The sequence below is a fragment of the Plecotus auritus genome (assembly GCF_963455305.1).
Source record: "Plecotus auritus genome assembly, chromosome: 6".
Lineage (NCBI taxonomy): Eukaryota > Metazoa > Chordata > Mammalia > Chiroptera > Vespertilionidae > Plecotus > Plecotus auritus.
In genome coordinates, this window is record NC_137773.1 from 72,503,023 (window position 1) to 72,527,717 (window position 24,695).

Consider the following 24,695-nt stretch of genomic DNA (forward strand, 5'->3'; position numbering starts at 1 on the left):
TGGGTGCATCGCAGTCTGGACCGCCTTGAGTTCTCACACAATGCTGCGAGGTAGGCCCACCCTATTTCTGATGTTGTAGAACTGGGATCAGGGGCCTCATTCACACAGAAATGACGTACCCCAGGACCTTCATCCAGAAGAATCTGAGAATTAGCAAGCAGCTCTCAGCTTTCAGACGGTTGGATCCTGACTGTGGATTCGTACATGGATGGCTGGGCACTGTGAACACGCTTTCTCCTTGCAGCTATGGCACACTTCATGGTGAGGTTCCCAGCACTGCCCAGAAATCAGCGCTGAAGCATTCTGTTTTATTAATAGCACCTTAGCATTGAGCCACTATATATAACATGTTTTTTGTGGGAAAATGCACTCAGAGCTCCAACCTGATTTTTTTTAATGGTTTTTAATCCCAGCAACAATGGCAAATAGGACCCCACCTTCTCTTTTTCCATTGAAACCCCGAAGGGAAAATAAAGGTACACAGAGATACATTTCCTTTCATACTCCCCTTATGCTAACAGACACCCCGCCCGGTCCGACAGAGCTGTGGGGAGGGGGGATCCCAGCTGTAGCTGGCTTCATAGCCACAGAGGGGAAAGAGAAGGGCGGGGGAGGGACATGGGAAACGGGACAGATATTTGGCCAGTTATCAGTCAGCTGTGGGGTGTATGTTGGCTAGCCAGGCGATGGGAGCTGCCTGTCGGTTGTCATGATTTCCTTACTAACCATCATTTTTTGCTGTAGAACCTGGACCTAGACATCAGCACTACTTGGTTGTATCTTCATTGTTTTAAAGCCAGGGGTAGGTTTTACTAAATGGAATCTTGGTAATAGAAGGAAAGCAAATGTATAGGCATTTTACTTTTCTTTCTGATGCCAGTTCACAAAATTCCCAAACAAGCACCTATTTGGGAGTGGACAGACTTCAGGTAAACTTGGTGCTAATGTATAATTATTGTATTTTAAATAACCACCTAATAAGTGCCATTTATTGACTACTTACTTTGTACCAGAAAACGTACTGAAATGTTTAACACACTCTGTCGGTTAACCCTCACCACAGTCCCACAGAGTAAGTTCCGTCAGCGCCACTCCCTTAAAAAGGAGGAAAGGGGGATTCTGAGACAGTTCTTATCAGCCCAGAGTCACACAGATCAGAAATGGTCAGGCTGGGGCCTTGTTCATAAAGCAAATGTTGTTGGCATGTCCTGTTCCTAAGTCCTGGCTAAGACTCCAGGAATAAAGTAGTGACCTAGACAGACAAATATGCAAAATTCCTTGCCTTCATAGAGCCTTTATTCCAGTGGTAGGGACAACTTGTAAACAGAATAATCTGAACATCTAGTGCTTCGGGTGGAATTATGTGCTATGCGGGGAAAATAAAGCTGGGGAGGGGGATAATGCCAGGTTAGAGGCCGGGCTGCGATTCAGTGAGAGAAAATCAGGCTGCAGAGTGTCAGCGAGTCAACAGGAGTCCATGAGCATGGATGCTGTTTATCTATCGCAGCAAACCAAATTCTCTTGTAACGCCAAATACTCGGGTATGTGCCATCTTCATCAGTCACTGTCAGTACTCCAGCAAGGGGCTGAGGAGCTATCTAAGAATAACAGAGCCCGGCCGGCATGGTTCAGTGGTTGAGCATCGACCTATGAACCAGGAGGTCACCACGGCACATGCCCAGGTTGTGGCTGTTCAGTCCCCAGTGGTGAGCGTACAGGAGGCAGCCAATCGATGATTCTCATCATTGATGTTTCTATCTCTTCCTCTCCCTTCCTCTCTGAAATTTTTACAAATATATATTTTTTACAAAGAACAATAGAGAAAGGGCTTGAGCTTGTCTATCCAGGGGTCAGGAAAGATGGGGACAGTTGCAGGAGGGACATCCTTGAGATGGCTGGGTGCTCCGCCTTGGCAACAGGCACTGAGGTAGTTCTTCTGGAGTCCTGGGAAGAAGGCAGTACCTGGGCCAGGATGCAAGGAAGGAGTGGATGGAAGTGGCCATGGGAGCTTGTTCTCCACTGCTTGTTTCTATTTTCTCAGTGAAATAGGAAGGCGGACGGGGGTCGTCAGCTGAGAATGAGTGTCTGAGGGACGTTTGAGGAAAGAGAAGGTGTGAAACAGTCACCTGGGAGAGGAGATGCCTGAATTTAGCTGGTGATGGATACACTCCAGGTCAGCCTTAAGTTGAATTCTGACTCAACATCCACAGTACATTGGACCTCTGTAATCTGTTCACCTCTTGAGAAGAGGAATTGTCATACTATTCTTTCTTTGTCACTTATGTGCAGCAAAGCCCAGCACTTAGGAGATGGATGATAAGTGTTTGTTGAGTGACTACTGTAATAAACTTCAGACACATTTGTCCAGAAATTTTATCATGTTAATCTCTCCCTATTCTGAAATGCTCTGGCACGTATAGTCCCTAAAACAGCACCTGAATGCCAGTTATTCTATAGCTTATTATTTCAGAGTTAATCTCATCTCTCTAATACTAAGGTTGAATCTTAGGTTGTGAAACAACTCTTAATTATATGCTCTTTTGTATTATTCTCCAATGACTACATAAATCAAACCTCATTCCTATGAGGTTATGTCTTTGTTGAAGACAACAAAGATGTCATCTGCTTCGACTTTGTCATGCCTGGTGGGTTAGCACACTGTAGGCAGTCAGCTGGGACGCAGGGAAACCAGTAAGGGTGGTTATAATAATGCAGGAATAGATATTAATGGTACCAACTAAGTCAGAGGCAAAGGAACTAAACCAACTGGTTGGATTCCGGGGAAAGTTAGAAGATAGAATTAACTGCACTTGGCGCTGATGGCACGTGAAGGGTCAGGAAGGGGATGCATCAGGCATTTCTCTCAGGATCCTGCCAGCTGGGCAGATAGGGTTGCCATTCACAGAGGTCGGGACAGGAGGCGGAGGAGTCCTGAAGGCAAAGCAAGTTGGGCTTTGCACACACCAAGTGGAGGTGTCCAGGAGGCAATTAGAAATCTAAGTCTCATATTCTGGAAGGAGATCGGAGTGAGAGGCAGGGATTTGGGAATTATCAACACCAGTGGTAAAGCTTTGAGAGAAGATGACTCTGCCCCCCAAAGAAAGCAGGAAGTGACAACAGGTGATGCTCAGTGTCTGGCAGGGGCATAAAGATCCTCTCATTTGATTACGTTTTGCAAAACCTGCCCAGTGACAATATTGAAGCAAAGCATATCCCTGTAAAACCACAAGTGAACTAATTCAGAACTGGAGTTGGAAAAACTTGTGGTTTTCCTCGGTAGAGCCTCATTTTTTTAAAATGTGTCTTCATAACTATAAATGGCTGTATTTATATGAAAGGTGACATGTGGTTTTTTTAAAAAGATCTATTTTAGGCACTTATTAAGAGACAAAATGCATCCAAATGTACTCACATGTCACACCATTGTGTTATGTAACCGAATGTTTGAGCACATACTGTCCACACCAGCAACTATAAATCTGTCCAGGCAAGTGACTGCAAGATACCCTGGGACAGTAGATAAGGAGTTGGCCCTCGCCTTCCCCAAGCTTTATTTGCATGAGAGAGTGGTACATCAGACGTTGCAAATCTCTCTCAAAGGCAGAAAAATCATCTAGGGTTAGGACAGCAGTGGTCCAAGCCCAAGCATTCCTTGGCCCTTCTTCAGACACAGCCAGCAGGAGCTGTCAGTTTGCAAACATACGAAATGATTCCGTTTAATATCGGTTTGTCTTCTGCTTTCCAGAACTGTCCAGCAGAGTGATAGATGCCCAGGGAAGCCACCCGATGTGTGAGGCTGCCAGATTTTTCCCCGTGGAGGTCAACTTCCTTGCTTCAGGGTACACGTAAATGATAGAATCTGAAAAGTTACTTGGAATTGTTTTATATTTAGAGATTTAGAAAAGTCTAAATCTAGGCCCGTCACAAGCATGTCAAGGTTGAGACTTGTGAAACCCAATGCTATTTATGAAAACCAAGTCTTATTCATTTAAAAATACCAGGACTTTTGCTGCATCCTAGGAGGAGAGGTGGGAAGGGCAGGTGTCCTTACCTCTGATACACAGACTTTTAAAACCTAGTGAAGAGTAGCTGTGACTTTCCAAAGGCATAGATATCATAGGACTAGGATCTCCTGACTCCAACTGTGCTGTGTGTGTTTTTAAAAAAGAGATTTTTTTTTATTAAAAATTTTTTTTTACTGATTTCAGAGAGGAAGGGAGAAGGGGAGAGAGAGAAACATCAATGAGAGAGAGAATCCTTAATCAGCTGCCTCCTGCACGCCCCACACTGGGGATCGAGCCTACAACCTGGGCATGTGCCCTGACCAGGACTCGAACTGTGACCTCCTGGTTCATAGGTTGATGCTCAACCACTGAGCTACTCTGGCCAGGCACTGTGTTTTTCTCTTCAGCCCACTTGGCATCATCTGAGATGCAGGGCGATATTACCACTTGAAAATGTGCACCAAGGGCACTTGCAGAATTTCCTGAAAGCCTTAGCACAGATGGCGGATCTGGCAGTCAGGTGGAGAAGTTCAGGAGGACAAGCTCACTGATAACAAGTTTTAGGAGGAAAGTTTTTAGGGTGATTGCTAGATGTTTAAAATCCCGAAGACCAGTTTACTTGAGAAAGTGATCCCCAAGGAAGAATCTGGTTGGGTTACCCAGGGAACTACACAGAGGCACTCTCTGCCACGTGGCCACCTGCCCTGGGCTAGCAGCTGAGTGGCAGTCGCTGTATGGCAGGGACTCCGGCTGCCTTGTGTCTGGTCCTTCTGTGTGTATGTATCTATCATGTCAGTAGCTCCCAGGCAGGCCCAATGGGACTTCGACAGTCTGCTTGGAGCTTGGTCTTGCTGTGTGTTTATTTTCTTTCTAACGCTGTCATTTTGATTGTCTGCTTATTACGCCAAATACAAATCGGAAAATGAAAGAGAAGGATAATCAAATTGGACTCTTAAATGCTTGCTCAATGTTCTTGTGGCTTTTATAGTTGTTTCACTTTACTATAGTGTTCTGACATCTATAATTAGAGTATGTTTCAAAATTGCATTGATAGTGCATGTTCTCACAGCCTATGTAGTAAAACAATTATTGGTTTAAATAAACAAAATAATTACGTAGCATTCACAGTGTAATCCAGCCACATTATTAATATTCAGTCATGTGAATAATTAGCAAAGAATATGATGAAGACTGAATATCTTAAAACAAACTGAATCATGGGCATGGATCTTATACATAAGGCTTTGGGATCTTCTTCTGACTTTGAGATCATCAGTCCATCCTTCATCGCTGTGCCTTAGGTCTGGTTTCAAATATATTAACCATTGTGCAACTTCCATTTTTAAAAATTATATTTTATTGGCAAGAGACATTCAACTAAAAGTATGAATCCGGAAAAGACTGACGGCATCCTAGCTCTTAGCAGTCAGATTAAAGGTTAAAGTATTTTGAAACCACAGGATCTGACTGAACCTATGGGTCATCTTCTGGCAAGGTGAATGTGCACCTGGTGTTTTTCTTGGCAACCCAGAAACCTGCATGTTGGTGTAGCTATCTTGAGTTAATGGTGTTGTTAGCTTGAGTTTAGAGATGCATCAGTGACTTTCAGGCGTGCTTTCTGCTGCCTTTCACTTTCTGAACCAGCTGAAGAAATGGCTCTCCCCTCACTGTCTGTCTTCTCAATGGGCTCTCCACAGACAGCTGTCTCTTCCCAGACAACCCGCATTGCCCCTGGGTCTCTGATGGCTTCTCAGAAAGTAAAGAGGCTAGATGACATGCGCCAGGGCCGTGTCGGAAGGGAAATAAAAGGCATCCCTATCAAATTCCATCCACTTCTTTCCTCTTCGTCTTCTTTCCACGCTCTCGTGGAATGTTTGGTTGAAAGTCTTAACAAGTTGAAGATCTTATGGGATATGATTCCCTAGTCTTAGAGAAGTAGAAATATGTATCTCAGACATTTAGTTCAAATTATAAGTCTGTGCATAATTGGTAAAACTATATGAGAAATAAAGCTTCACAAAAGTCCCAAATGCTTGTTACCCCCCAAAATGAGGATAGGGGTGGTTACACAAATGTGTGCTTGTGTATGCATCAGGGTATGCATAGACCAGGGAAATATACAGTAGCCTGGCTCAGGTAACCCGGCTGTAGCTTCTGAGCATGTCCCATTGCTTTGCCAGACAGGATTTCCAAATGCAGTAAGGTTTACCATTAGTGGGGATGCCACATCCATAAAAGACTTCCCTGCAAACTTTTTAGAATTCTCTATGCTAATTTATGTTTCAGAAAACAATACCTTTTGGATATACTCTAATTTGGGAAACATGGGCTAATTCATGAATTTGGTGTAACAGGAAAAAGCTCAACTTGCAAAAATCACAGGTTCCACCTGGCCAAGAGTGTATGTGTAGCTCAAGTTAGAGAAAAGTTTACATAGTTTGAAAAGAACACTTTCCGTTTACATTTGATTTTCAGTGATCTCAGTTCTTAGACCTCGGGATAAACACATGTAATGTAGTATTTATGTGCTGTAAGAGTTCTGTTGACATGCCCAGCCTGCGTGGCTCAGTGGTTGAGCGTTGACCTATGAACCAGGAGGTCACAGTTCGATTCTGGTCAGGGCACATGCCTGGGTTGTGGGCTCAATCCCCAGTAGAGGGTGTGCAGGAGGCAGCCAATCAATTATTCTCTCTCATCATTGATGTTTCTATCTTTCTCTCCCTCTTCCTCCCTCTCTGAAATCAGTTTAAAAAAAATTTTTTTTAAGAGTTCTGTTGACAAAATGTGATGGTCATAGTTATAGCCCATTATTCCAGGTAATGTCTTCCCTTTGTGCAGGTTCTGAAGTGTACATTAGTAAATGCTTTTGCTATGTTAATTGCCAAGGAGGTTCATCACATGCATCCGAGGGTTTCCATATTAGGCTTTTGGACTCACAGGAGGTATTTCAGAAAAATGGAGACTAATTGAGTGCAGAGGCTTCTGTGGGGCAACCAGAGCAAAGGATGCAGTCAAATGATGTCATCCCAGGGTGGCAAGCCCATACCCGAAAAACTGGCAGCAGCTTACCTGGGCCACCTGGGACATTTCCTGGGCTGGAAGCAATGTTACAGAAATTGAACTTACCTGCCAAATTTACCACACCTTGCCAAAATATGGGTGCCTCTCATGTTGCCTCAAGAATAATTACAGCTTTACTTTTTTTTTACAACTTCAGCGAAAGTGGAGAAGGAATCAGGAATGATTGGCTTTTAGCAGACTAGATAAGGGCAATGTAGGTGTGCTGCCCCTGCCCATTAGAATGGGGTTTATATGTGTGCGTTTGCTGTGAATTATTATCCATGAGGAAAGTATTGTACCTGATTGTACAAATCAACAAAGAGTTCTGTTTTTGTTTCATTTTGTCTTAGGCCACAACCCCTCCAGCAAACAATGACTAGATCACCTTTAAAAATTAACCATCACGATGGTTGACTGTGTCTGGAAATAAAGGTGGCTCTTGATTGACCTTTCTTTATCCCCAAGTCCAAATGAATTGCATTATTCGTTTATCGTTAATTTTCAGTGTTTTTATATACAGTCTATGTTAATTCTTCCAACAATCCCATGAGATCATTGTTTATCCTTTAAAAAATTATATGCAGATCTGTGTTCCAGAAGGAAAAAATGAACCTTGAGAAGTTCAAGCATTTCTGAGAGAGGTCAGGCAGCACGGAGCTCACGCCGAGCTTTTCTGAGTTCCAGTCACCCCTCAACGCCATACGCCCTCGGTGTACAAGGCTTTGTGATTTCTGTGGTATTCTGTAAGCCATGGAAATCTAATTTTATCTAAGATTTATTAGAATATATGAGGTGAAAAAAAAGTTGTGCAACAGGAAATTGAACTATAATATCCCACAGCACATCTTCCCTGCCAACTTCCTCATAAATAGAGGATGAATTCCAAATATTAAAAAGTTACTGTCGGAATATGACATACTTGAAAATCTTTCCATATGCTTTAAACAGCTAGCAAACAAACCCAGTCTCATGCATTTACTCCACAAATGCCTTTGCAATGTATTCTATGCTCATTGTTTCCCCGGAGTGAATAAGAGGTTGGCCAGGCCCTCATATGGCCTGGGGGTGGGTGTGGGAGGGAGCCCCCATAGCAGGATGGATTGATTGGGCCTGCAGTTGAAGTAGACACAAAGTCCTCAGAAGATGGGGTGACCAGCTCTGCTTGGGGGTGGAAGGGTAGCTTCAGGAGACAGCAAAGGCCTGGTAGTGGGTAAGTGTGATAAAGGTTGAGTCTGGGTTAGGGAGGGCAGTTCAGCTACATGTCCAAAGGCCCAGAGCTTGTGTGTCTAGCAGATGGTGGGCAGCTTACGTGACTGGCGAGGACTGCATGGAGGGAGGTGAGGAGGGCATTATCAGACTGTGAAAGGCCTTGCTTGTCACACCCTAAAGTCATGGAAAACATGCAAATGGCTTTTTTTATGAAGGGATGCATTCATAAATTGATCAGAATATTTCGAACCTGCCCATATAAGAAATCTTTTGATTTCTCTATTTTAACATCAATCTCTGTGTGATTGATATGCCTGTGCCTTATCCATAGGTTCAATCTCTGTTGTGAAAAATCTTTCTAGATGCTTTGAGAAGGCATCTTAGGGCCTGTTTATCACTTCTTATTAACATCTTTGCTCTTTTTCATAACATCATCTGATTTTGATTACCCACTAGACAAGTTGCTGTGAGTTTAAAAGACTCCAAACTCATAAAATTTCTTTAAAAAGAAAGATTTATTCATACAAAGAACTCAAATAGTCAAAGACTGAGAAAGTGTTGGTGGGAAGGAGAGCCACAGTTTTAAATATTAATGCAATGTGTGCCCCCAAAGGACTTGAGAGTAGCCTGTATTAAACAGTCCTGCTGATCTTTATGTCATTGATTTGTTTAACAAGCCCCCTTCTTTAATTGTTAGGGAAAAACTCTCTGAGGCATCACAAATTTCAAATTAATGTGGTCTCAATGACTGAGGCTTTCACTTCCAATACTTAGAGCAAATAGTTGTTCCAGAATCATTGTTTTTGCTCCTCTTTCTTGTTTCTCTTAGTGATCGCCTAAGAGAAGATACTAAATTATCTTCTCTAACATGAATTCAACTACTATTGCTGTAACTTCAGCTCTTAAAACACACCATGAACCAGGTGTATCACAACTGATTGGTGAAAAAGTCTCTAGTTAGATAATGCATCCTGACAGATCTGGCGATCTTGAAACACAAGTTCTACTTTCTTCCTCCTTGTCAACAAAATTCACTATCCTATCATGTATGTGTAATAGAATCTTGTACATTTGTTCAGTTTACATCCATCTCACACTTTTCCTGGGAAATATATTGGAAGTTCTCCGTAGGTCCACCCCACACACTCAGAGTGAAGGATCAAGTTTGTGTGTCATTCATTTTCACATTTGCTTTTATAAATTGGTAACTGAGAGCTGAATTTGTCTGTTTGATATGTGTAATTTAAGCAGCTATGGGTACCTGGTGATTATCATACACTTAAGGCTTTAGAGAATGTTTAAGACATCAGTGTCAATACCGGTAACATCTGATCAAAAAGAGTTTCCTTTGCAAGATGATAAAGTTGTGGGATTATTTTGCTTTTGTCTTATGTGAATTTTAAACACCAATTATGTGAGGGAGAGTAAGTATGGTGCATAAGAGGTCACCAGGGAACCCTCCATGTGGAATTTTGCAGCTTGCTGCCTACAGGTTTAAGAACCTATTTGCCATGGTAGTGAAGATAACAAAAGGAAGATGTATTACAGTAACTAAGGTGACTGATTATCATTCAAACTCATGTAAATGAAAGTTTAACCAGAGTAAGATAATTGCAACTTTATGCCCAATAATTACAGAGCATTCTGGAAAGCAGTGGTTCTAAAAAAAAAAACATGTCCTCACACCAGTAGTATTCACATCACCTGGGATAATGTTAGAAATTAAAATTCTTGGGCCCCATCCCAGACCTACTGAATCAGAAACTCTGAGGGGGGACTCAGCAATCTGTGCTCTTTCAAACTCTCCAGATAATTCTGAGGTTCAGTAAAGGTTGAGAACCACTGCTGTCAAGGAATTGGTTGTCCCTTACATAAGTGAGATTGGAAAGTATTGATACAGTGCTCCGGCCAGGGAGCTCATTTGGTGGGAGCATCCTCCCGATGTGCCAAGGTTGTGGGTTTGTGTCCCAATCAGGGCACATATGAAATCAATGAATGAATTTTCTCTCTCTCTCTCAAATCAATCAATAAATTTTTTAAAAAATTTAATAATGATATACCAATTCCAGGACATTCATTTCTTACCCACTTCTAGAAATAAGCAGTACAGTTGACCCTTGAACAATGTGGGAGTTAGGGGTGCTGACCCCCTGCACAGTCAGAAATCCATATATAACTTTTCATTCCCCCAAAATTTAATTACTAGTAGCCTACTGTTGACTGGAAGCCTTGCCAGTGTCAGAAACCAATAACATAAACAGCTGATTAACACATATTTTGCATGTTATATGTATAAAGTACTGTATTCTTACAATAAAAGTAAGCTAGAGAAATATCATTAAGAAAATAGTAAGGAAAATACATTTACTGTGTTTATTAAAATCTGCATATAAGTAGACCCGCACACTTCAAACCCATGTTGTTCAAGGGTCAACTATAGTGTCATTTATGGCTAGCAATATTACCAAGAAAAAGTGTTTATTTGACAACTGAGACCAAAACAAAACATAGTTTTAACACTTGTTAATGAAGAAAAAGCTTGAAATTACTGGACTAGCCAAAAAGGGACCGGATGTGAGAGGTGCCCCCCTCTTCCATTCTGGTTTTCAATACTTCTTAATTGAATTGAACTGAAAGTTCAGTTGGAAAAACATTGGAAATGAATTGTCTGCTCTTCCCTCCTTTTTCAGATAGTCATGACATCTTTTTTAGGAAAGTTTGGCTCACATACCGTTTGACCAAACAATTTCTAGAAAACTCAAAACAAGTATGCAAGTTGTACAAAGGATCTTCATCACTACACCATTTGTACTAATGAGTACTTAAAGAGATCATGTCTGTCATTAATAAAGAATGGTAGATCTGTGCTATGGAATACTACGAGGCCATCAAAAAGCACAGAGTAGAGGTGTATTGACATGGGAGGATATCCATGATGAATGTTGGAAGATTTTTAAAAATCACAGAGAGGAAATGCATATGTTTGACTGAATTTTTGTGAATCAGAACCCAAACCATAAACATATGTGTGTTACATGTATTTATATTTACACAGCAAAGGTTCTAGAAAGATAGCTCTAAAGTGTGGATTATATGAGGATGGGTGGTTATGGGGAAGAATTTTCACTTTTACTTTATTATGTTGGAACTTTAACTTTCTTTTTTTTTTAATTTATCTTTGTTGTTGAAAGTATTATAGATGTCTCCTTTGTTTTTTTCCCCATTGACCCTCTTCACCCCACACCCACCCCTTCCCAGGCCTTCACCACACTATTGTCTGTGTCCATAAATTATGCATATATGCATATAAATTCCCACCCTCCTCTCCACCCCTGTCTTCCCTCTGAGATTCATCAGTCTGTTTATACTTCAATTTCCCACAATGGATACTTACTCCTTTTGGAAAAAGATTAGGAAGAAACAGTCCTGGGAATATTACGAGACAGCTAAGAGCAGTAGAGCTAATCACGATACTCTGATCTCCTATTTCCCAATCAGTGTTATCGGGATTATTTTTGTTTCCCGTCACAGTTACTCAGAATTTTATAGAGCTAGAATTTAACCTGATCTACTTGTTTTACCTGTGAGGAAACCGAACCCAGAGGGGCTAATTGATTAGAGAGCAGCCCCCTCAGATTGTGACAGGGAAAACGAAGGAGGTTAGTACTCTTTATTATGTTGGGCCCCCTCCCCTGGCAAGGTGAAAGTGGGTAAAGCTGAAAGGGGTGTCATGCTTTCCATCCAGGGTCTCTCATGCAAATATGAGCCTGCCATTTGTTTTGTCTTAGTGCTTATCCGTGATGGGTTCTAAGACTAATAATTAAAGTGTAAATTAGAGGTTGAATGTACTAATCTTGATCTGGGACTGGGAACCAAAGCTATTGCACCAGACCCATTCTCCACCACCTTTCACCCCCCACAAGTAGGCCATACAATCTGGGCACAGTTCTACTTGGAAGTATTTTCTCTTGCTCTTTTTTTTTTTTTTTCCTTTTTCTTAAAAGAAGGCTTCTCACACTATCACTCACTGACCATAAAGTAATTTGAAGAAAATGTAAATACACTCAGTGTATGAAAGGAGGTAATACTAAAAGCAAAAAGGATAGTTGTCAAACGAGATCTAAAAACTGGTAGAATGCAAGCCTGCAGGGTGGAATATACGTCTATGTTGCGCCACAAATAGTTGAAAGGAAAGGTTTAGAGTCACTCACACTGAATAAGTATTCTGAATCGTAGTCTTTTGCCAAATGATGGGAAGATTCAAGAATATGAATATATGTATGTCATTTCTGGACTTTATCAATGCCAGAAGCTACATGGAGCTCTGATAGCAGGAAAGAAAGAAATAATTTCAAGACATTCACTCTCCACACTGTTTCGTAGTGCGATTACTTCCGAATTCATTGCAGACACGAGTGAACGCTCCCCTAAAATGCAACAGAATAAAGAGTACTAATCACCCTCAGGAGAGAGCGGGGCGGGTGGGGGGGAGGGTTTCTTTTACACCTTTCTGCAGGGTGTACAGAATATACGGATTCAGTCCTCAGCATGAGAGCCACTCACATCCAGACATAAATGAGTCCTCGGGTATTGCAACATTCTTGAACCCATTTGCATTCCAACTGGGTACAGCAGTTGACTTTTGTCTTTATCTCTCCTTGGAAACCGATAGCATCTGAGGAGGAGATAAGCTGCCCCTGGAGAACTGAGCTGTAATGGGTCCCAGACCTCGGCATGCCCATTGTGCAAGCCCTGCGTTTGAAGGCTCCGGGGTCATGTGAAGTGCTTGGGATGTTTTGCTGTTGTTTGCTTTTCCAAAAGCCAGATCAGATTTTCTTCACTGTATAAACTCCAGAGGGGGAGGCGGGGTACATTTTTAAGGTGATCTCTCGAATGCTCTGGCAGCCTTTCCTTGTGGAGGGAAAGGAGAAAGGAGGAGACTGTATATTTTGGCACCTGGCGATTTTTGTAGTAACAGTGAGTTCATTGACAAACCTGTAGAGAACTGGATGGCTGCTTTTAAGAGTCTGAATTGAATTCTCTACTAGATTCTGAGACCTCAGAAAGGATTTCAGCACAAACCACACTGCATGTTCATAGTTTATCAATATTGAAGGGAAAGTGAAAAGAGACGATAATTTCTCAAAAACCAGGTTTGACATCCTTTTACGTTTGTGACCTCATTTCGTAGGTATTATTTGCCCGTTTTTAAAAAAGAAAACACTGATGCTTGGAGAGATTCAGTAACTGTCGGTGTTGAGATTCAGACCACATGTGGCTGACTTATCACACTGTACATAGTAAGATAAGAATGTCACCCAGCCCTACCTCCACTCCCTCTCCTCACCCCCACCCCCACCAGTATATTTATTCTCTTTTATAATGTATACATATGAATGAATTAGCTAAATTTCGGTGTCATAAAATATAACGAACAAACTCCTAACCAGTTGTTCAATGTATTTGTTTAATTGTAAAATGCAATCAGCTCCCTTCATCCTCCCTCATACTTGAAAAATACGAAGACATGAAGGATCTGACTAGAAAGAAAACATTTTGTCTGAGTGTAGAGCTGGGAAACTTAATTTGCCTTGTTCCTGAAATGTAAGTGATCTGCCAGAACCTGAGTGGGGGGAGGCCGATGATGAGGCCCGCAATCTGTATCTCTCCGGCCTCTGTCTGAAGCCCGACTCCCGGAGGGAACGCATGCTCTCCCGCCAGCCCCCATTCCACCGAGAATTCAACATAGAAGAGGAAAACATGTCCCTGACTGCAGAGGGGTTTGTTTTTCAATGGTCTGTGTAGGCGTACACTATTAAACTCCCCCATAAAAGTCCTCGAAGAGATGACAATTCTTCACATTCCAAACCTGCTTGTCAGGCCTGGAAAATCCAGTCCACTGTTGGGAGAGTCGATGTCCTTTGCCACTTATGTAATTTCTAATGATACAATTTCTAATTCTGTCATTGGTAACGTGTTCTCCTGGAGCGAGCACAGAGGTAGCCAAGTGTGGGACAAAAAAAAATGCACTTCTAACTCTGGCTTAGTATGAATGTCCCCAGATCCTATCGCAGTACCTGGTATGTATTGTGGGAAGGCAAGAAAACTTTGCTGAGCCCAGCTGGCATGGCTCAGTGGTTGAGCGTCAACCTATGAACCTGGAAGTCAGGGTTTGATTCCCGGTCAGAGCACATGCCCAGGTTGTGGGCTCAATCCCCAGTAGGAGGTGTACAGGAGGCACCTGATCAATGATTCTCTCTTATCATTGATGTTTCTCTCTCTCTCTCTCCCTCCCTCCCTCCCTCCCCTCTCCCTTCCTCTCTGAAATCAATAAAAATATATTCTTTAAAAAAAAAAAAGAAAGAAAGAAAGAAACATTTGCCGACTGAATGAATCTGGCCAGAGTGTCACTAAGGACAAGGCCAGTGGGGCCACATCTGCCAGGCAGCATATGCACCGTTTCCTAGTCTCTTGTCTTTGTCTCAGTTATCAGCCCCTCCCTCTCTTCCCTTCCTCCCTGGATCTTCCAAGCCTGCCAATCACACCCCCATTCATGCTCTACTTTGGAGACTGCTGACCTCGCTGCACCTCCAGAACGTGTCTTTCCCTCAGACTCCCACACATTAGAAGTGACCTACATACATAAGACAGAAGAAAGAGGCAGGAGAAAACTTTATTTGGCAAGTTAGCAGGACAGTCAGCCAATCCCTTGTGAAATTTCTGAGTTCATTTCAAACCTTTTTATATTGAAGGGCATACATGCTAGCACTCTAGTGAGTAATTTATCAAAAACCATTAATGATAGAAGTTAAAAAAAAAACACAAAAAAAAAACAGAACCCTAGCTATGACTCTTTTACCCGCATTGGGTGAGCACATGGGAAACCCTAAATATGCGATTCTGGCAACATGATCATGTTAGACCCGCCCAGCACACTCCTGCCTCCTGCGAATGTGTTAGGTCTCTGACAGTGGAGGCAACACCTTGCTGTTGAAGGGGGAGTCCAGGAAATTCTGGTGACACGTATGCCAGCTTGGTCACCAGAGCTGAGCTCTTGCTGACCGTGGAGTTGATTTGGAAACCGACTGCCCTCCTGAGTGAGTCTGACATAGAGAAGCTACCCTTCCAGGCTGGAGAAATGAGGGGCCAAAGACAGCCCCCCCCCCCCCCCCGTGCCATCTGACTAGGAATGCCAATGCTCGTTATATCAGAATAAAGTGCTGCACAGTTTAAAGCTCAATACATTACATTGTATAGTAAAGAAATATGGCCTGTACCCAGCCACATGAATCCCATTGCTTTAATGCAGTTAAACACTCTTCCTCCTGTTTTAGGCCACACAGCCCTGCTGGCTTTCTGGGGTTTCGTGAAGGCCGGCGCCATGTCTGTTCTGTTCAGTACTAGATTCCTAGCGCCAGGCTTAGTGGGCAGAAGGCAGAATAAAAAAATAAATAAAAGGACCATCTCCCAAAGTCAGTAGTAGGTACAAGAGTTTATATTTGCTCTTTACGCTTGAATTTTGGCCCTAGCTGGTTTGGCTCAGTGGATAGAGCATCGACCCCTGGATTGAAGGGTCTTGGGTTCGATTCCAGGACAAGGCCGTGTACCTTGGTTGCTGGCTCGATCCCTGGCCTTGGTCAGTGAGTGTGGGTAACAACCAATCGATGTGTCTCTCTTACATTGATGTTTCTCTCTCTCTGTCTCTCCTCCTCCCTTCCCCTCTCTCTAAAAGTTAGAGGGAAAAATACCATTGGGTGAGGATTAACAAAAAAGTAAGCTTGAATCTTGTTATTTTGCAAGGGCATTGAATTTTTCCTTGAGCCATGATAATTAGATGGATTGTTTTGTGGACTGCTAGATGAATTAAGTGGCCACTATTTCTCCTAATACCCTGTAATGTTTTGTGGCTGTAGGTGATCAAGAAATCTACACACTGTACTTACAATAGTTATGTCTGTCTCATGAGTAGATAGTAAGTGGATAGTAGGCCTTGGAGCGGGAATTGCCCTTTTTCTCCCTTAATTATCGTTGGTAATATTAATTGTTCGTTCAGTGTTAAACTTTGCAAAAAACGTTTACTTTTGGTGATCAATAAAACCGATTTTCATAAATCTAATCTTTTGTGGAGAAACAGAATATGAAGGGCCAGGAGCCCCACCAGCCAGTGGCAGGAAAATGAGAGGCGAGACAGCAGCATCTAAGAGAACTCAACTATATGAGCATTTCACGCTGTAACTTTTTATTTTGTGCAGCATAATTGCTAGCTCTTCCCAAGTGTATGCAGAGATTTTTTTTTTTTTTCAGTAGAAACTTTGGCTTTAAAAGTGTGGTCCAGGTTATTTTATGCGACGGCTGAAGTGAGAGCCACCCCGGGAGAAATCCCCTCAGAGCCCAGGCCTTTCCTCCACCAGCCAGTGTCCATTGCTTTCTCTTGTCACGCTGCCTCCTGCTTCTCGTTCTGCCGAAGCTAGCGGGGCCCCGAGGGTCCGGTTCGGTGAAGCCTCAGAGGCAGGATGAAGACTTGTAGAGAGTGCGCTTAGGGCAGATGCGTGAGCAAAATGTGCCCAGGCCTCTGAGGACAGGAAACGGGAAGGGCCTCATCCAGTTCGGAGGCTTGAAGGAGGGGCCTTTCCCCAGGAAGTGATGCTTGAACTGACGTCTGAGGGATGAATGGGGAGCGGGGACAGGTGTAAGTCAGGGGCCTTGGTCACACAGGAAAGAGGAGGGCTTCCCCTGGCACCCAGAGAATGCAGGTGCGGGGTGCAGTGAGGCGGCGAGAGGAGGCTCGGGCCAGTCGACCCGGCCCTGTGGGCCAGGGGAAGGAATTTAGAATTTATCCCAAGAGCAAACAGAAGCTATTAGGGGCCAGTAAGTGAGAGTCACCAGATTAGATGTGCAATTTGAAAATAAGTCTGTGGGCTGCATGAATAGAACACCGTGGGGGAGATGTCTAGGAGAGAGAAAGGCAGGTGCGGGTCAGGCAGGAATGACACCTGGGTCTCTGACTTGGGAAAGTGTGTCAGTGAAGGTGCCATTTCCTGAGGAGGAAGAGAGGGTTGAAACAGCAGATAACAGAGCGCACCTCTGTGCCAAGCACTGTTCTCGTGTAAACTTTATAGCAGCCCTGTTACATAGGTTCTGTTATTGCTCCATTATACAGATGACAAAACTGAGGTACAGAGACATTATCAGAGAACACACAGCTAGTAGGTACTGAAGAGAACTTATATACATGAGAGAGGGGGGAAGGAGATAGATAGATAGATAGATAGATAGATAGATAGATAGATAGATAGATAGATGATAGATAGCAGGACAGTATCTGGCAGCTATTAAGTATTCAATAAATGTTAGCTACTCCTGCCTCTTCCGCTTCATTGATTCATCCATTCGTTCATGGACTGTGTGCTCAACTTAAGATAATAAAACACATGTGGACTCTGTTTGCAGCCTAGAGGAGGAAACGGACAAATAATGGGCAGTTATCTTGCTGGTCAGGAGTGGGAGGATGGCCTAGGAAACGTTAGCATTCTAGCTCTTGCATAAATCTTGGATGGACATGGGTGGGGGGGCGGGGTACACAGTGTAGACTAAGCCCAAACAATGTTTCCCAGATGTTCTCTGAGGTTCCGCAGGCACCCCCAATGAGTTAGGTCAGGAATAGGCGCTGCGCCAGTTGTATAGGTGGGGAGGCTGACGATCCAAAAAGAGGAGACAGCAGCCCAGCAGTGTCTGGGTCTGAAGGAGCCGGGGTTCCAGGGCCTGGCTGCTCCGCTGTCCCTCAGGTACAGCTGCCTGTGGGCTCCAGGCGGTAGGAAACGGCCAAGTCTGACAGCCGCTTCACAGGTCGAACGAGCTCCCTGTTCTCTACTATATATAGTAAAGAACTTACATAAGATGCTGTTTAAAAAAAGACGACGGGGAGGAAAAGGGAATGCCAGCTGAATTTTTTCCACTAAAGCTCATTTTTCACAGATGTGTTTTCTCTGTTTCTATAATGACGGTGGACGGAGGGACAGCGCCCCAGGTCCGGGACGCAGCCCCGGGGGTTCCTTGGGGAGATGCAGTTGTGTCCGTCTGGGCTGAGCACCACTGGGTGCCTGGTGAACACACCGTCCTGTTGTTTACCTTTTCATTTACCTTCCTCTCCTCCGCGGCTTCCAGAGTCCCTGGTGTCCGTGGGAAAGGGGCGACGAGGAAGAATGAAAACATTGCTTAAATGATTTAAATTAAACTTTACCATATATTTGGGATAATGTTGGAAAGGAATGTTCTAAGTTCAACACGTGGGTGATTAACGTAACTGTTAGGTCTATTTTAAGATGAACACTTCAAATTACAGTTAGGGATTTTTTTTTTTTTTAATTAAGACCTTTTTTCATCGAATCTTGTGCTCTCTAGTACCCACTGAGGTGCAAACCTTGTTCCTTTTGTTAAGTCGGTTTATCTCTACTTTATGTGACCTCAACATTATAGAATGTGAATGGGAACACCACCATTCCATCTTTCCCAGGGCTGTCCGTTTGCCTGTGGTCCGAGAGTTCTAGCCAAGTTCGACACATGTTCCAGACAAAAGGGTCCACATTCGGACACTATGGGCGTCCTGAATATTAGTTGCTAACTCTCATTGGAGGTTTGTTCAAGCCTTGCTTACTTGACACTGCATATATGATAAATAACTCGCGTCATCTTCACAGCCACCGAGGCAAGTGCTATTATAACCCCCATTTATGGATGAGAAAACAGGCTCAGATAGCTGAGTGATCAAGAACACTCACCCAGTCATTCAAACACAGGCAGTCGACCTCCAGAGTCCACACTCCTGTGCGGTACAGCAAGCCCTCTCATCCAAATACAGGGAGAGGTGATGTGGGTAACATTCCCAGGAGGTGGAAGGGCCAGGTTAGACTGGGAAGCAGTCTGAGGTCTTCAACGGTGTTTCCCGCTGTGTGGGTGCCGGGCCCGATGAGGACGGTCCACCACCCAGTTTAGATTTACTGAGGGCAAGAGATTCAGGTGTGTGTGTGTTTTCCTTTGGGGGAAAAAAAATAACCATTGGAAGAAAAAAGTTCAGTAATAGGCTAGACTTACAAGTATAAACTTGGAATTGTTAGAGCCTTCCTCTCTTTTTATCCAGGCCAGTCTTCCCTCTCTCCACAGCCTTCTCTCTTAGCCATTCCTCAGCCTCCACATTCCCATGAGCATGTGCTCATTTTGATTTTGTCAGTGAACCAAAGCAAAAGATGAAGACTACGCAAGAGTTTCTTACTTACTGCCTGCCCCGAGTAGCCCACTGTGTAAGAAGGCTCCGTCTTTGCATTAGCAGCTTACCCACTCAACTCATTGCATCTGAGGGTTGTTTATTTATAAATTAATCATTTCAGAATACAGTATTAGCTCCCCCAACACCATTGTGGAATTTAGAATATTTTTTTCAACTCTTTTATTTCTCATGAAAATAGTCCTTATGTCAAGATGAAAGAAGGGTAAAGTACTAGGTAGAATCAGCAAGCCGATGACTAACACTACTTGTATTCATGGGAAAGTAATGGTTTAAAGGAGAGGTTTGTTTTGATTGACTTTTATTTTACACACACATTTTAACTTCATAAACCTTACCTTTCACACCAAGAAGTCTGGATTAGTTAACGTTTGTGTGTGGGTTGTTTTGTTTTGTTTTGTTTGCAAACAAGTTAATTATGCAACACTTTAAAATATGACTTTGTTTTTTTCCAATTCTATTGCGATATACTTTGCATAACATTGGATGAGTGTCAGGTGTACTGTGTAACAATTGTATATATGTATAAATAATGTATATCAAAATGATTATCAGAGTAAGTTTAGTTAACATCCATCACCTCACATAGTTAAAAAATTTTTATTGTGATGACAACTTTTAGGATTTACTCTCTTAGCAACTTTCAAATATACAGTACAGTATTGTTAACTATAGTCATGCTGTACATTATATCCCCAGGACTTATCTATATGTACAAAACCCTAAGCAACCAGAACAGACAGAATGACCGGTCACTATGACATGCACTGCGGGGGGCAGGGCAGGCCAGCCAACCTCCCATGCTCCTCCTCCCGGCCAGCCCCACCCCTGATAGGCTCCCCCCACCCCCGATTGGGGGTGGGGCTGGCAGGCAACCTCCTGTGGCCTCTCCCTCCACCCCAGGCCAGCCCCAGCCCCAATTGGCCTCCCCGATCCTAATCGGGGGCGGGGCTGGCTGGCCAACCTCCCACTGTCCCCTTCCCCCGGCCAGCCAGACCCCATGAATTCATGCACCAGGCCTCTAGTATCCTATAACTGGAAGTTTGTACCTTTTGACCCACTTCACTCATTTCCCCTCCCTCCTCCCACCAGTCAGTTCTTTGTTTTTTATGAGTTTGCATGTTTTTTAGATTCCGTACATAAGTGAAATCATATGTATTTCTTACTTATTTCACTATATAGCATAATGGCTTCATAGGTTATCCATGTTGTACAAATGTTAAAATTTCCTTCATTTTTGTTGCCGAATAATATTGCTGTGTGTGTGTGTGTGTGTGTGTGTGTGTGTGCGTGCGCACACACGCACACATATACATGCCACATTTTCTCCATTCATCCACAGGTTTCCATGTCTTGATTATTGTAAATAATGCTGTAGTGAACATGGGGGTAATCTATCTTTTCCAGGTAGTGCCTTTCATTTTCTTCAGATAAATACTCAGAGGTAGAACTGCTAAATCATATGGTAGTTCTGTTTTTAATTTTTTGAGGAACCTCCATACTGTTTTCTCATACCAATTTACATTCCCAATAGCAATGCACAAGGGTTCCCTTTTCTTCCCTTCCTTGTTCACACTTGTCAATTCTTGTCTTATTGATGGTAGCCATTCTAGCAGGCATGAGGTGATACCTCCTTGTGGTTTTGATTTACATTTCCCTGCTCAGTGATATTGAGCACATTTTCATGTTCCTGTTGGCCCTCTGTATGTCTTCTTTGGAAAAATGTCTATTCACCTCCTCAGCCCATTTTCTAAATCAGATTGTTGTTTCTTATGTAATTGAGTTGTATGAATTAATATATTTTAGATAGTAACCCCTTATCAGATATATGATTGGAAAATATTTTCTCCCATTGGTAGATTGCCTTCTCATTTTGTTGATGTTTTCCTTTGCTGGGCAGAAGCTTTTAGTTAGGTAGTTCCAGTTTTGTTTTGTTTTTTGTTTTTTTGTTTTGCTTTTGCTGCCAGATTAGCCTGTTACTATGGTAATATCTGAGCAAAATCAATATCCCAACGTTGTCTAACAAATTAAACATCACATTGAGGAATGTTTCAGGGGCAAGAAGGGGGAGTCTTTCTTAACTTATTAATTTCTACATCATCTTAAGATCAATCAAAGGCAAAAATCAAGAATCTAAGAATTTCTCTTGTTTCTGTTCACCATAACTCAGGCATCTATCAAAACATATGTAGAAAGCAAACATTTGAGGAACATTAAATGTGCTTTCTTAAATGTACCTTCAGCAGGAAACATTGAGTGTAACTCTTACTGCTTTCCATAATGGTGCTACTGTTTAGGGAATTAATATACCATTGTTAAAATGGGCCTATATGTCCCCCCCATTTCTCCTGACGTACAGCAGCCCTCCTGATTAGAACAGCTCCCTGTCTAGAGTAGCTCATTAAGAATTAAACTGATTATTTAGAGCAAAATGTCATATTTGAAGAAGTTTTCCTAATAAGGAAGAATGATGTCATGTCCATGGAGGGGGCCAGGTTTCCTCTGTTTGTTTTGTTTATATTAGCTGAATTTCAGGGGGAAATGCGCTAAGCATGAGGACTGCCAACTATATTTAGCCAAACTAAGTCAGTCATACCAGGAGGCATTTTTTTAAAGTTATACACCCATCAGTGTACCATAAGATGTTTTTCCAGGCATCTTGTTTTTATAAAGCTTGAGCAAGCATAAATAATACTTTCATTAACATTTCACCTTTTACTTTGAGGATAAAGAAAGTGTCTGTTGCCATCCCTCTTTAACTTGTCAGGTTTTCTCCAAGATAATGATTTTTGGGCCAAAAGATAGACACTTAATGATAATACCATGGTTCAGAAAATTGTATTTACTTTTCAGGGTGGACTGACCAAGGAGGCAATAGTGAGAGAGAGTAGTCTTTTGTAAATAAGATATACACGTTGAACAGTACCCACTCTCTGGCACTGTTCATTCTCGGTTCTTCTCCCACCCACCCCCCCCCCTAAACTTACTCTAAATGTAATAATAGCCTGTGCATCTTAAAGTAAGTAGGCTATTGTTTTTGTACTTTTTCATTAAGCCTTTCATTCAAACACTTCTATAAACTGGAAGGAAAAAATCAAATTTGTACCCTTATTTAATTGTAAAACCTTGGCTTTGTAACTTTTTCTGACATGTCACATCATTTTTATTTTGCTCTAATACATGATCCAAAGCTTATCCTGTATTTCATGGGAGAGAAAATTCAAACTGCCCCCACCGTGGAGCCTGCTACCTTTTGCCTTTCCCCTCGCGGCTTCCTCCCCATGGCTGGTTGACATCCATGCTACTGCAGCTGGCAGGGCCAGCTTTCCCATATAACCTTGGCCTTGCAGTGCCACGTGAACCAGGGAGGCTTGCTTAGGAAATGGAGTCTGCACGTGTTGCCTGGAGGGGAATGCTCTGCGGGAGGCGATGGAGTAGCACGGAGGGTGTCCCAAACGGGCCCACCGTGGGTGAATGTCTCAGGAGAGTGGAACAGTTCGAGAAACACACTCAGAGAGTAATTTCTGATATTACTTGCTGGGAAGTCAACAAATACGGAAGAAAACGGAGGGTAACTTTTTGCCGCTGTCACGGACAAACCCGTCACCACCACCCCAGAGACCGAGTCCTCAGATCCTAAGACTCTGCATTAACTGTTTCCAGTTCAGCAGGGCCCCAGGGGGGTGGCTAACGGGATAAAAGCCTTGTGAGAAGACGTGAGGGAACTTTTAGCCAGGCCTCCAGGGGCTTTGTCTAGTAGAAATATAATGTGAATCAAAAATACTGGCCACAACACACAGTTTTAATTGACCAGTAGTCACATTCAAAAGGAAAAAGAAAAAAGTGAAATGCATTTTAATAATGTGTTTTATTTAACCCTATGTGTTAAAAATTGTTTCAACATGTAAGTAAATGTAAACATTAATGACATCATTTTATACTCTCTTTTTGAACTAAGTCTTCAACATCTGGCGTGTGCTTTATACTCAGCGCACCTGCATTTGGACTGGCCACGTTTCGAGTGCTCAGCAGCCATAGGTGGCTGGTGGCTGTCCTACCTGGTCAGCACAGTTCTAGGGGACATAAAATTAGGTCTGTACCAACCTTTATGCTCCAAACCAGGGTAGCAGAAACAGTGTAAAATATTCTAAATGGTCAACTCCATCTTTTCATTTACAAACTATATGGCAGGAATAAGAGCCAATCCCAGCAGTAGATACATAGTTCATTCCGTGGAGTCCGTTGAGTACCTGCTGTGCACCGGGGGCCTGTCTAGGTCCTAAAACACAGCCATATACAACTGGAGAGAAAAAGTCCCCTCCCTTAAGGCGCTCACCTCCCAGAGCTGGAGTGGAGTGGGGTGGGGTGGGGTGGGGTGGGGTGGTGCAGAGGGCCAGGCATTCAGGCAGAAAGTATAAAAACAGATACATAAAGGCAATAATTTCAATGATAAATGCTGTGAAGAAATAAACAGGATAATGAGGGAGAGTGCGATAGGAGCATTCTTCTTGCTCACTTACGTATTAAATGAGTCATTTAGGAATGAATGGGGCTGTGTGATGGGAAATATGTTTCAGTTCAGCCTTAGGCAAATACTTCCTCTAATTATCAAAACAACTATTTCTTAAAAGATAATTTCATTATTTAAAAACACCAATACCCAAAGAAATAAAGCAACCGGAGAAGCTGGGTTCTATGCACTCGAAAGCCCCAGGATTAGCCGACATCGCTAAAATATGAAGCATGGCCTAAATAATACACAGTGAGACCGAACTTAGGAAAGATTTTGTTGTTGTTGTTTTAACTGAGGCAAACAAATTAAAAAATCTTTATCTTTTGTTTCATATTTGCTTAAATTTCAAAGCTAATTACTTCCATGGAATTTGGTCTCAACTCTGTGCATGACCAGTGAATGCTGTCCAAAGTGTAGGACTACACTGAATAATCTAATAAATGTATTGAATACAACAGTTTTGTGTTTAAAAAAAAAAAATCTTGGTATAAAGAGCAATAGAACTATCATATATGGTATGGGCAAAAGTAGGTTTACAGTTGTTGATCTGGAAAATAATGCAAGAATAAACTCTGTTTCATGGCCTCACAGCTGCCGGCCTACTTTTGCCAACCTCTGTGTATATCTG

The 24,695-nt window shown here is 42.6% G+C and overlaps 1 protein-coding gene across 8 annotated transcripts in view; it reads left to right on the forward strand.

Annotated features, from left to right (window-relative positions):
- Positions 1-24,695, forward strand: part of PALLD (palladin, cytoskeletal associated protein) — a 407,210-nt gene that overhangs the window by 319,816 nt on the left and 62,699 nt on the right. Inside the window, exon 1 of one of the 8 annotated variants that reach the window (XM_080676511.1) lies at positions 3,747-3,839. The exons of the other annotated variants lie outside the window; for them this stretch is intronic. Within the exon in view, the coding sequence (XP_080532637.1) occupies positions 3,787-3,839 (53 nt within the window). The 5' untranslated portion in view covers positions 3,747-3,786. Of the gene's footprint in view, positions 1-3,746; positions 3,840-24,695 lie in introns of those variants that run through there. 8 annotated transcript variants of the gene reach the window in all.